The sequence below is a fragment of the Carcharhinus amblyrhynchos genome, chromosome 30 (genome assembly GCF_965287045.1).
Source record: "Carcharhinus amblyrhynchos chromosome 30, sCarAmb.v2.hapA, whole genome shotgun sequence".
In the NCBI taxonomy this organism is placed as follows: Eukaryota; Metazoa; Chordata; class Chondrichthyes; order Carcharhiniformes; family Carcharhinidae; genus Carcharhinus; species Carcharhinus amblyrhynchos.
This window is the reverse complement of record NC_137353.1, coordinates 33,054,473-33,068,044: the sequence shown is the minus strand read 5'-3', so window position 1 is coordinate 33,068,044 and position 13,572 is coordinate 33,054,473. Positions and strand designations below refer to the sequence as shown.

The following is a 13,572-nucleotide window of genomic DNA, read 5'->3' as shown; positions in this document are numbered from 1 at the left end:
ATTATTTAGGTGCTAAATGTCGGACCAAGGAGGTCACAGCATGGACAAAGGAGAGAACCAAGGAAGATTATTACAAATATAACTGTAAATGATGATATCCAGCTAAAGAAGTCGGAGAATGCATGGAAACCTATATTAAAGCGAGATGATGTTTCTGATGATTCTGACGTGCACAAAACACAGGTCAGACCAAACAAAACTGCCTTAAATGTGTTTTTGCATATTTCAAGCTTAAAAGGCCTGTATCTGAGAACTGCGGAAATTCCAGAAATTGTTGCATCTATTCACTAATTGCATTGCGTGTTTAAAAATTTTCTGAAGCATGTAAGCCTTTAATAATAGGTGTACCCACCCCCAACCATGATCATCTGTCGAAAGCAATTATGTTATCATTGTCAGAGTTTGCTGTGTGTAAATTGACTGCTGCATTTCCTACATTGCAGCAGTGACTACATTTCAAATGTATTTCATAGACTGTAAAAGCCTTTGAGTTGGTTGGTTTTAAAGTGCTTTCTGAATTCTGCCAATGTCAGCCTGATATGGATTTAAGATCTTGTTGGTTTGGTTCTCTTAATGTATTTCCCTGCCTACCCAATAGGAAAACACCTTTTGGAATCCCTTTCCCATTGTGAAGCAGAAATGTGTCTCCCTTTAGGAATAAATCATAGGGAAGAAGTGCTTGTTCTGTGGTATAGTTGTCAAATGTTCCTTTCTTTATTGATTAGTGCTGTTATAAAATTCTTGTGGGAAATATTTCATCAAAGATGTTTCAGGAATGTTTCAAAGATATAAAAAGTAGAAATGTTTTGAGTAGAAATGCCAAGCACTATTTCCTCCCTAGCTCCACCCCACTAACACTACCAACATCAGCAAATCTCCACCCCCAGGTATTTATCTAATCCCTTTTTGAAATTTGCTTCCACCATCCTTCAGTGCATTCCAGAATCATCATCAGCTTGTGTAAACTAAAACCCCTCTTGCCACTTCTGACTTCTTTGCCAATTAACTCTGTGTACCCTAATTGCCATCCCTTCTGCCACTAGAAACTATTTCTCCTCAGTTACTCTTACCAACATTTTTAATGTTTTTGAACGTCTGTCTCATCTCCCTTTAACTGTCTCTAGTTAAGGAAAATAATCTGTTTCTCCCTCTCCACATAACTGTTTTTTGACAAATCGCCCAGGATCTGACTGAACAACTTGAGCCAGCGAGGGAACAGTGGGACATAGCTGCTGGCACATTTTTAATAACCTGTAATTATAAAACAATCGCATTTTCTGCGAAGAGAAAAATGACTCAGTTTGAACCCAGTCAATTGTTTGGTTATTTACATTCACTGCATTTTTGCTCTTTGGCGAACAGCATATTGTGTTGAGAAAATAAACACATTTCGAACCTTCCTGTATCATGACCTGATAATTCTGTCTTTTTTGTGGGAGTGGATTCAGTTGGGCTCCCAAATGCTTAATAAAAAGGAAATAGTTCCTCGGAACCTGAGGAAAAGTGCATCTTTTGATCACACTGAATGGCGGAGCAGGCTTGAAGGGCCAAATGGCCTATTCCTGCTCGTATATGCCAAGTTTCTAAGACAGACCAACAAAATGTAGTTTAGGAGCGTGCATTTAAAGACAAATTTTGTGATAAATTGCTTTTTCAGCTGAGCATTGACAACAAATCTCTTGGTTTCAGTAAAATGTAGGGTAACTGATAAATAAAATGCTGTGCACAGTGTAGTTGTCATTCAGTCCGAAAACCTTCTGGATTGGCAATATTACAGAAGATCAATTAAGGAAAGGTAACACTCAGTTACTCATGAGTGCAAGACAGTGGCTGATAAATGTCTCATTCAACCAACTTACTCTCTCAAATAAGACTATTGCTCAACCCTTTGTTTTATTGTATCCCCACACAGCCCCAGATACTTGTGTGCAGTGGTGGAAGTAGGGCACACGATACCACGCTACTTAAAGGCATGGAGGCACTAGATTTGTTTTTTTTCTCTCTTTTCCTCTTTTACAATAAGCTTATTAAATTATCATATCTATGTCCAATTTTTTTTAGTAGGTAAAATATACTTCGTGAACACTTGGGTTGTTGTTTTAGAATTGTTCTCCCTGTCTGTGTGGGTTCTTCCAGGTGCTCCCACAATCCAAAGATACGCAGTTTAGATGGATTGGCCATGCTGAATTGCCCCTTAGTGCCCCCCCAAGATGTGTAGGTTAGGGGGATTCGCTATGGTTAATGTACAAGGTTACGAGGATAGGGCAAGGGAAAGAGCCTGGGTAAAATGCTGTATTGGAGAGTTGCTGCAAACTCAGGGGCTTGAATGTCCATCTTCTGCACTTTGAGGATTCTATGATTCTGTGAAAAATAGTTCTTTTCATTGAAAGTAAAATGCATGTGCCATTGACTTAGTAATTCAGTTAAGTGGCATGAATGATATTGTGAATTGTACAAGTATCTATAGGCTAAATTACAGTCCTGCGCTCAATATCGATTGTATTTTGAGCGTTTCATTTTTTTCTGTACTGTCATGTGGCAGAATGTGCTATTGGTGAAGGGAAATTATACTCTATAATGACAGACCCTGAAGGTGCATACAGTTTGGGGAAAAACCTCAACAACACATTGACCAATAAATTATTTAGTATCATCTTTGCTACAACATTGGTAGAACTTTGCAAGTTAGGTATGCTAATGAGGTTAAAATGATTCTTTCTTTTGTTTTGATGAATTAATACCTTGTAATCCAAATCTTCCCTCGTTGGCTTCTGTTATTGAAACATCTTCTATACTTAATCCAGGAACTATTCCGACGAGTACGAAGCATCTTGAACAAGCTGACTCCACAAATGTTTCAACAATTGATGAAGCAGGTTCAGGAGCTGACCATTGATACAGAGGAACGGCTAAAGGGAGTAATCGACTTAGTATTTGAGAAAGCCATCGATGAACCAAATTTCTCAGTAGCATATGCCAACATGTGTCGCTGCCTCACAATGGTAAGTTAACGTGTATGTTGTACAGATGCAGACTGATTGTGACACAGTTTTTTAAAACTTACAAATTTACATTTCCTTTCAGTTATTGTGGACTATACTTAGTGTAACAGGCACAAAATTATCTTTAATTCAGTTTTTATATTGCCAAAACGCTTACTTTTCTGCTTTGCTTAAAGGAGAGAGATTCTGCTGGTGAGCACAGCCATGCTCCTGCTTGCATGCAACACGTACCTGAAGATTATGTGTAGGAGAGAGAAGAAAGCAATTTAGTTATACAATAAGTCATAAATCAAACTTAGAATACTCAACGTTTACCTACTGCAGTCTGTCCTTCATGAGACACCCCGAGTACTGCAAACTTTTGCAGATAGACAAGAACTATTTAATGTTGGGTTGATTTCTGCTCGAGGCAGAAATGTCAGTCATGTAATGCAAAAGGCAGGATAATTGTATCAGATTGATATTTCCTTGAGCATCAGAGTAGCACAGAAACTATGACTGAAAATAGTCCTGAAATGCTGAAAGTCTCCATAAGTTGTTGTATATCTTTTGGACCAAAGTATTCACACCGTAGTATAAGTAATAATTTTTTTAAAAACAGACAAGGTTTGGACATTGACTAGTTTTTATTCAATAGCTGAAAATAATGGTAGAAATTGGTTGCAGTTTTGACCTTGAAATGCATGTTTATGAAGGGTGTGAGACTGCAGCATTTTTATATGAAGATACTCATTTCTGTCCACAGCTGAAGGTCCCGATGTCAGATAAGCCAGGAGCCTCAGTAAATTTTCGCAAGCTGTTGCTGAATCGTTGTCAGAAAGAATTTGAAAAGGACAAAGCTGATGACGTTGTTAATGAGAAGAGGCAAAAAGAGATCGATGCAACTACTAAAGTAGGTAACATAACACTCAAATCGTACCTCTGACATCGCTCTTTCTGTGCTGCTTGTGAATGATTTAAACTTTTTTGTAACCCCTTGATATCAGCACTCCGAGCTAGCAGAAATGATACATGAGTAAAATTTGGACAAACTAATAATTTTAAAAACAAAGTTCTAGAAGTACTTCGTAGGTTTGGCAGCATCTATGGAGATAAACAAAGCTAATGTTTCAGGTCAGTGACCTTCTGTCAAACTTCGGCAAATTTGTATCTAAAGCTTCCTTCAATATTACCATAAAAACTATTTTATAGTTTACTAGTCTATCTCCTGAGAGAAGAAATTTATTTTCCTTTCTCCAACCTCAGTTGTATTTAGATTTTTATTCATTCATGGAATGTCAGTGTTACTGGCAAGGCAAACATTTGTTGCCCATCCCTAATTTTGCTTGTTACCAGATTGTCCATTTAAGTGAATTTTTTTGGATGACCAGGTGTCCAAACATTTCTTAATTTCTGTCATGTCACTAGAAGTTGATTAGTGATTAAACCGTGACGAACAGTAGTTCCAACGATAATCTTTCGGAAAATAATTGAGACTTTTTGTCAATAGCTTGATCTAGAAAGGTCCAAAGGTCAAATTTGGTTGGTCTATCTGCAAATCTTCTGCTTCTAAGTCTTATACCAGTGTGAGAAACGCAGCTCACAGTCAAACAATTTAGTCGAGTCAAGTTCTGAAGGAGCAAGATATTTTATTTAACGTTCTTGCAAGACCGGGTGTCCAATAAAATAGGCACACCTTACATAGATTTGCAGCACATTTTATACTTTTTTTACAAGCATTGTAATGGCTTGGCAATGTGTTGTTCTCCCCTAATTGGTGGTCCCTGTCCCATCTATGTGTTGTCATTCCCCTATTGGCTCGAGGTGCCCCAAGTTTCCATCCCCTCTACTCCCCATCTAACAATGTCTCCTGTTATCACAAGAGTGCATTAGTAAACTCATCCGTCTTATCCAACACTGTTACATGTCCAGTTCAGATTGGCGGTAATCAATCCTTTGCCAACTTAATCACTGCTGTCCCGACTATCTCAGTGACCTTTTTCCCCCTTTTATGCTTAGTTGTAGAAACAACACATCTTGTATACCATTTGCTTTGTATAACTTGGACCTCGTACATTCCTTCAGGATGTGGTGTATGCTTTGCTGCACACCACACATCTGGTGTTATTCCTACACCACAGGCAGTTTCTTTATTGTCCCTGACTATTGCTCTGTTAGCAGCAGCAAATTTTATGTCCTACGTTTGTGACTAAGATCACAGTTGTTTCCATAATGTGGGTTATCAACGTGCCTGACTATATCCAGTCTACCTAAATTTAGGCTATTTCTCTATGGTGTACAGATATATGTGTTAACAGCATCTTTACCTGTTGCTCACAATTCCCCCCCTTTTTTTTTAACTTGCTGTTAACACATCCATCACAAATCCCTACATTTCAAATTCCTGGAGCATCTTTATTACAGATGTACATTCACTGCTTTACCTGATTCTCACTTTGTTGCACTGAATATCTTGGATTTCTTGTAGTTCTCTGAAGCAATGAACATCCATATGCTGTAGTGGTCAAAGGATGCCAGATCCTCTTGTATGTTACAAGTGAATTAAGTAAGCTATTTCTATCCCAATTTAAAAAACAAACCTCCAATTTTAAATAATATTTGCGGGCTTCTTCAATCTATATTTTTCTGGAAGTATTTTAATTTCAGATGCTGCAAAGATTGCAGTAGTGGTCAATATGTAATATGACGTTTCTACTCTGTTGTATTTAAAGCCATTGTCAAAACACAACCCTGTTTGCCATATATGTCAATCCTTGTTTTTGTGCATTGATATGATGTTAAATCCATTGCTGCTGTTTCCTTTCTATTGTTTCATCTTTCCAAATCAACTCACCTAAGGTGCAGGTAAGGGAGACAGAACCAAGTTACTACTGCAGAACAATTACTCTGGATAAATTGAAGGCGAACCAGAAACTAAAAAGAACCAGTGAACCAGCTTAGTTCGTTTGAGGAGTGAATAGAATAATAATACATCAAAATAGTTTTGACCCAGTTAACAACAATTACTTAATTAATCACTTTGTACCTCAGAATTTGTTTGGATGGGACTGAGACCTGTACATTGAAATTGCTGTGCATGTGAGATCTTCAGGATACATTCTGTACCAGAGGTCCAATTAAACAGAAAGTTGTAACCCAAGTTGAGGACTTCTGAGTTTGAGGACAGTTGGACTGTGCACAGCATACTGGTGGCTTAGTGTTTCCAGAACTGGGGGTTCCAGGAGTTGTCACCTCATAATTTGAAAGAATTTAGAATATCAAGTAGGTTTAGAATATCAAGTTTAGAATATCAAGTAGGAAAGATAGGCAGTAGAGGAATTCTGTAAGTGTGGAACTCAAATCATTATTCAATAGGGAATGCCATTGGAGGTGTTTGCTTTCCTGTGCCTGTGCAAAGGACGTCACTAAAAGGTTGTGTGTGTGTGCTGCTGGTGGGGGGGTGTGGAGGAGGAAGTGAAAGAGTTAAGAGTTGTGATTCATGCCATAAACAATGAGATCAATCTCTGCATTGCTTAGCGAAAAGGATGCAGATATAGCAGGTTAATATGTGACTGAAGACACTGCAGAAGGGAAGGCTTTAGATACTTTGGACATTGAGATCAGTTCAGTGGAAGGAGAGACCTGTTCGAGATGGACGGATTACACCTGAAAGGAGCAGAAATCAAACTTCTTGCCAGCAGGTTAATTAGTGCTACTGGGGAGAGCTTAAATTGATGTGACCTGATATTAGATACGAAAATGAAGCGTTTAAAAAGGAGGAAGGTTCACAGGGACACTTAGTTATAGATAACACAGAATTAGATGACCACAGCAAATACAAAGTTGTCTAGATTAGGTTTGGAATGCATGGTTGTAAATGCACAAAGTTGTAGCTAATAGGGTTTGTGAGCTGCAGGCACAAATAACCCCATGGGAACGTTATTTAGTGGTGGGATAGAAGTCTGACTCCCCAAAAAAGGGAATGCTTAATTTTCAGACTATTTCCTGCTTAATGAGGAAGGATGTGGCGACGCCAGCACTGGATTGGGATAAACACAGTAAGAAGTCTCACAACACCAGGTTAAAGTCCAACAGGTTTATTTGGTAGTAAACGCCACTAGCTTTCGGAATGCTGTTCCTTCGTCAGGTGAGTGGAGAGAGAACTCCTTCGTCAGGAGAACTCACCACTCACCTGACGAAGGGATAGCATTCTGAAAGCTAGCGGCATAAACCTGTTGGACTTTAACCTGGTGTTGAGACTTCTTACAATGAGGAAGGAGCCATTGCTAAATCTTGAGGAATGAAGTAGATCAATTAGAGATTTGTCACACTGGGGAACATTTCAAGGATATAGTGATCATAGTATCATAAGGAACAATGTAGTCAGGAAAGATGGGAAAGAAAAGGATGGCTTTGATTTACTAGATTTGCTTGTACCAGAAAGAGTGAATGTCCTCGAAGGGTCAAAGACAAAATCTATTTGGTTGGAGTTAAGGTGTAATCGAAGAACACTGGTGTATTTTTGCCTCCCAAATTGTGGGAAGAAAGCAGAGGGACAGATTTGCAGAGAAATTATTGAGATGTTTGTGAACTTTAAGACTGGAAATAAGAGGGGAATTTTAACTGCAATAATATTGAATGAGGCAGTGGTTGTGTTAAGGGCATATAGGGAGCAATTCCTAAAGTGTATTTAGGAGAAATTTCTTGATCAGTGTTTCCTGTCTAATGAGGAAGGAGGCGGCCAGGAAAATGAACTGGAGAATATCATTGTGGGAAATCTCAGAAGTAGTGATCATAGTGTCAGATTCAGAATAGTTGTGGAAAAGGGCAAAGAGCAATCTGAAATTTAAAAAAGAAACTGAGGAGGGATTTTTCTGCAAATTGAGCAAGGTCTGACCCTTGTAAATTGAGTCAAAGACTGGCAAGCAGAAATGGAGCAATTGACAAACATTAAAGAGGGAATAGTTTATATACAGCTCCCATACATTCTGAAAGGGAAAGACAGGAGGGCAGCAAGACTCACTCGACATTGGATATGGAGAGTAGCATGAAACAGAAAAGGCAGGTCCATGATGGATAACAGCTTGACGGTACAAGTGAGAATTGAATTGAATATAAAAAGTGTAGGGGGAGTGGAAAATTAATTGAGAGATAGAAATAGATGGTGACTAACATGAGGGAATCCTAAGGTTGTCTTTAGATGATTTTAATAGTAAAATGGTTGTTGAAGGGTTGGGGCCAATTAAGGATCAAATGGAGGTCTGTTGATGGAGGTGGAAGGCATGGGTGAGGTACTAAATACGTACTTTGCATCACTGTTTATTATGGAAGATAAGCTTGATTAACAAAGAAATTGGCTGGATACTGAATGAGATTATAAATAGAGTATTTTGAAAGGTTAGCAGTGCATAAGGGTGAATAAGTCCTGATACATGATAAGGTTGGTGAACTGCAGGCACACACAACCACGTGAGACTGTTATGTCATGGCAATAATAGAAACCTGACTCCAAAGTTGTGAGGGAAATAAGGGTAGAAATTGTGGAGCTGATCCTTAGATACAAGGATATAGCTGGGGTATTGCAAATGTTACCTTCTTGTTCAGAACAGGGGGAGAAGAATACACTTGGCAATTACAGACACTCAGTTTATCATCTGTGGTGGGGAATCTTCTAGAAGCAGTAAGCCAAGGAAAAAATTAAAGTCATTAAAGGTTGGACTCATAAAGGGGAACCAGCATGGATTTGTGAAGGGAAAATAGTGTTTGACTAATGTGATTTAAGTTTATAGAGGAAATAACAATGAGGGCAGTACAGCTGATGTGTATATGGATATTCAAAAGACGTTTGATAAAATGCCACATAATAGGCTTGTTATTAAAATTGAAGCCCATGGGATAAAAGGGGAAATAGCAACATGGATATACTTTTAGATGGACATGAGAATTGTGTTATAGGCTATTTTGATTTGATTTGATTTTTGATTTATTGTTGTCAGATGTACTAGTATACAGTGAAGTGGAGTCGGGCACTTTAAGAACTTTCAAGCGGTTATTGGATAGGCACATGGAGCACTCCAGAATTATAGGGAAGAGATAGCTTGATCTTGGGATTGGACGTAGCTTGGCACAACATTGAGGGCCGAAGAGCCTGTACTGTGCTGTTATGTTCTATGTTCTAAAAGTATCGATTCTTGCATGCCATGCAGCCAAAGCATACCATTTATAGAGGAGAAAAAAAGGAAAGAGTGCAGAATATAGTGTTACAGTCATAGCTAGGGTGTAGAGAAAGATCAACTTAAGATAGGTCTAGTCAAAAGTCTGACGGCAGCAGGAAAGAAGCTGTTCTTGAGACGGTATTTAGCTTGGGGGCCTTAAAAAAAATATAAGTGCGGCATGGACAAGTTGGGCCAAAGGGCCTGTTTCCATACTGTAAACCTCTGAGACTCTGACTTCCTGCACTAAAGGTCAGATGAGGCTGACAATGTTCCATGTTGGCTCGGGTCAGAGTTCCCACACTAAAGGTCAATGAGGTTCAAAACCTCTGTTTTTTTTATGTTCAGTTTTTGGATTAACATTTGAAGATACTCAACCTGTATCTCTTTGTTCCAGTTTTTTTTGACTTTCCTCGTGTGTGAATATCTCGAGATAAATTTGCGTTTCTTATCTCTAATTTTCCTTGTTTTCAGACTGAAGAGAAGTCCCGACTTCAAGATGAACTAGAAGAATCCAAGGACAAAGCTCGGAGAAGATCCATTGGAAACATTAAATTTATTGGTGAACTGTTCAAACTTAAAATGCTGACAGAAGCCATTATGCACGACTGTGTTGTGAAACTACTAAAAAACCATGATGAGGAATCATTAGAATGTTTATGCAGGCTATTGACCACAATCGGCAAGGACCTCGACTTTGAAAAAGCAAAAGTAAGTGAAAAGGGTTGATTTATTTCAGTGTTTTGTAGTTTCGTAGGATCCCTAACTTGATGGATTTCTCAATTGGGTCTGCATTTTAAAGGAGTTTTCCAGGGCAGGGGCTTAAGAAAGCTGATCTAAAGCAAAATTTTTACAGCTGAAAAGGTTTAAAATGATGCAAGTAATATTTTGAATTGGAACAACATATTTTGCTCAAACATAACCCTCTCAGTGCCAAGCGTTGACTCCCAATGCTCTGCCAATGAGAGAATTGTACATCAGTGATTACCCCAAATGTAATCGTAATTGAGATTGGACTTCCTTGGAGAGATTTCTGAATTTTTTTAAAAAAGGAATTGGAAGGCAAATGTTACGATGCTAAAAGATTGACAAAGCTATTCTAAGGCCATTAACTGGGATTATTCCTCTACATTATACTACTTCCAAATAATGTGAGGATGAGTCACTTTTGAAGATGCCATAATTGACTCTCAAAGTAGATTTAAAGGTTTAGTTAGATGGTCATTTTGTGGAGTGCTCTGGCCATTCTTTACTTTTGAGCTGCTTTCTTGTTTCAGTTAGTAGATGCTACACGAGGATGGAATTCACACAGCCTCAGGTTTAATGCTGAGCCTCTACTGAGCTAGCATGAGAAAGAGGGAAATTCAACTCGGATCACGGTGGGCAACTTGTGTGAACACCTAATGAGAACAGAATTGGTCTGTTCTTGCCCCACTTCTTTACAACAGAATGGCTATTGACAATCATGATCTTGAGTCAAGATGGCTTGAGCAAAGTTCCAAAGGTTACATACTGACCAAGGCACTGAGATTTCACACCAGAAAGGCTCTTGTTGATGTTGTCAATCTGAGCCAAGCCAAGGATGTAATTGGGAGACAAAGTTGACTCGTTTCCCTTGGGTTAGGAAAGGTAAACCAAATAGTTGGTAACCCCGTATTGGGAGTTTGTGTGTGTAAGTGCACGTAGGCTATAATAGTGTACCTGAGCCTCACCTGTGCAATCAGATAGTTTATCAGAATATTTTCTTCGGTTATAAAGAATCATCTTTTGGGCGGAATACTAGAAGCCTCGCAGCAGCTGTGGAAATTAGAACTAGTCACTGTAGCAATGTAAATAAAGAGGGGGCAATCAGTGAGAATTAGAATAATGGATGAAAGTCAGTTTGTTATGCTTAGAAATAATTTGTGGCCACATGCAAAGTGCAGGTGCTATTTATGGTACTAATCAAATGTTAAATAGCTTAGTAAAGCAACATATACAGATACTTTTCATCTACCTTGGGAAGCTTCTACTGATGAATCTTTAATTTGTAATTTAGAAATGGCTTCTGGTTGTCTGTCAGGCGTGTAGTATTGCAGTTTATTTTTAAACGTGCACACAAATTTTTAATCCATAGCTTCTTGGCTACTAGTGAAGTAATCTGAATAGACTGTCACCTAAAAGGTGTGTCAGTACCTCTCAATACTCTGAAAAGGGTGTAAATTCTAGTCCACACTCCAACCATCAGGATTTCTTCTCTTATTGGTTGACATTATTGCTTTTGGTACTTACGAAAAGAGTACACGCTGGTGTGTTAAACAATTTATTGGTCAGACATGGCTTATCTCTGTAGATGTACAAGGCTGGCTGAATTTGGAGTTGATGGTCTCTGCTTGTGTCTGTAAAAAAAAAATGCTGCATTAGAGATAGTTTTGGTTGCAGAGTGGATTTTTGTTTTGTTCGTTCATGGAATGTGGCATTGCTAACAACCTTGCGTGCTCATCCCTAATTGCCCTTAAAAATTGTGGTGAGCTGCCTTTTGGAGCAGCTGTCGTCTGTTGTAGGTACACCCTCTAGACTGTTGAGTAGAGAGTTCTATGGATTTGATCCAGTAATGCGGAGTGGACGTTCAGCCTGGGTTTCCTCTTCCCTTGGTGCACTTTGGGATTCTAGCTCTCACCCACTCACTCGCCCAGTCCACCTGTTCAAAATTCTACCCTGAAAGAAGCCAAATGTGTGCAGTTTGTTGACTTAGGCTGGCAAGATTTTTGGATAATAGATAATTTAGAAACAACATCTTAAGATGTCAAAAAGGGATAAAATTTAACATTTGAAAATTGGTTTAAAATAAAATTGCAGGACAAATGTTTTGGATGGAAGGAGCTTTTGAGATCTTGCCACAGTCTTAAGTATTGAATCAGCAAGGTCTTGAATCCCAGTGGGTCCAGAATCCTGTTTTATTTCTGTCATGAATATCACCTGTCACTAAAACTTGACCAGGTACAGAGCAGCCAGAGGTATTCGCCCAATTAAACATTGCATAAATGCAAAATTCATTTTTGCTTTGCACTAAATGCATTTTGTTGTCCTCCAGTTTTATTCTACATGGTTAACTCTGTACGCTGTTGATATATTTTTAAGACTTTGTTCAAACATCAGTAATCTATCAGGAAAAAATATTCGATCCAAATGTTCCCCAAGTATGACTGTGTCGAAACTGGTACACCAAGAATCCTATGTATGATCTTACATTTGAACGTAAACACTGCTATGGTATCTTATCAGATCAGTGTCCATTTTAACTAAATGGAAATGCAACTTCCTTTCCTCAGATAGTAGATTCAATTATTTCTTAGTGCCGAATTCTTAATACTTCAGATTCCTACTCAGATTTTTTCAATAATTGAGATATATATTTCACTATTATTAAAGAATCAATAACTGATTAATCATTCATACTTTTCAAAAGGAACATTTCAGTTGCTGCTTCTAAATTTGAAGATTATTTTTTATTATGGGCTATATTGACTATGGTTTCAGCTAATTAAAAAGTCTTGGCTTTTGGAAATTTTCAGCTTTGTGTTACTGTCATGGCAGCACAGTGGCCCAGTGGATAGCACTGCTGCCTCAAGGCATCAGGGACCCGGGTTTGATTCCTGGCTTGGATCACTGTCTGTGCAGAGTCTGCACGTTCTCCCCGTGTCTGCATGGGTTTCCTCTGGGTGCTCCGGTTTCCTCCCACAGGCCAAAAAATGTGCTGGTTAGGTGCATTGATTTTTCGGCACAACATTGAGGGCCGAAGGGCCTATACTATGCTGTAATGTTTTATGTTCTATGCATTAGCCAAGCTAAATTCTCCCTCAGTGAACACAAATAGGTGCCAAGGTGTGGCTGCTGCGGGATTTTCACAATAACTTCATTGCAGTGTTAATACAAGCTTACTTGTGACATTAATAAATTAAACTTAAAACATAACAGTCAGGTGTAATGCAGTTTTCCTCCTATTGCAGTAAAGCTAAAGCACCCAGAGTGCACTTGGGGAAACCATACCATAGGCAGAAAATTTACAAATAAGTGAGGTATAAGCTTAAGGAAAATCTTTTCAGAAGTGAATATCTTGTACAGTCTAAGCAGTCACATAAAACTTTGGGAGTGATTTTTTTTCCAATTAGGTTTTTTATGTCCCCGGGTAAATAGGTTTGCAACCGAGTCAGTGAAGCCTGTACCTGTTTTGTTGGTAGAGAGAATAATTTTGGACTCTTAACTTCTGGGCTTCCCAGTGGCAGTTTTGGTGGCTACCCCAAAGATGCACTGGGTAATCATCTTGAACTCCCTAGGCAAGCATTTGCAGGACAATAGTCCAGAAGCACTTAACTTCCTCTGGGGAATTGCATTAGGCT

The 13,572-nt window shown here is 38.7% G+C and overlaps 1 protein-coding gene across 9 annotated transcripts in view; it reads left to right on the top strand.

The window, feature by feature from the left end:
* The window catches only part of LOC145360241 (eukaryotic translation initiation factor 4 gamma 3-like), a 338,012-nt gene that overhangs the window by 262,197 nt on the left and 62,243 nt on the right, over nucleotides 1–13,572 (top strand). For all 9 annotated transcript variants that reach the window (XM_080215311.1, XM_080215316.1, XM_080215315.1 and 6 more), the window contains 4 exons: nucleotides 10–183; nucleotides 2,805–3,002; nucleotides 3,748–3,894; nucleotides 9,668–9,904. In XM_080215311.1, the coding sequence (XP_080071437.1) occupies nucleotides 10–183; nucleotides 2,805–3,002; nucleotides 3,748–3,894; nucleotides 9,668–9,904 (756 nt within the window). The remainder of the gene's footprint in view (nucleotides 1–9; nucleotides 184–2,804; nucleotides 3,003–3,747; nucleotides 3,895–9,667; nucleotides 9,905–13,572) is intronic.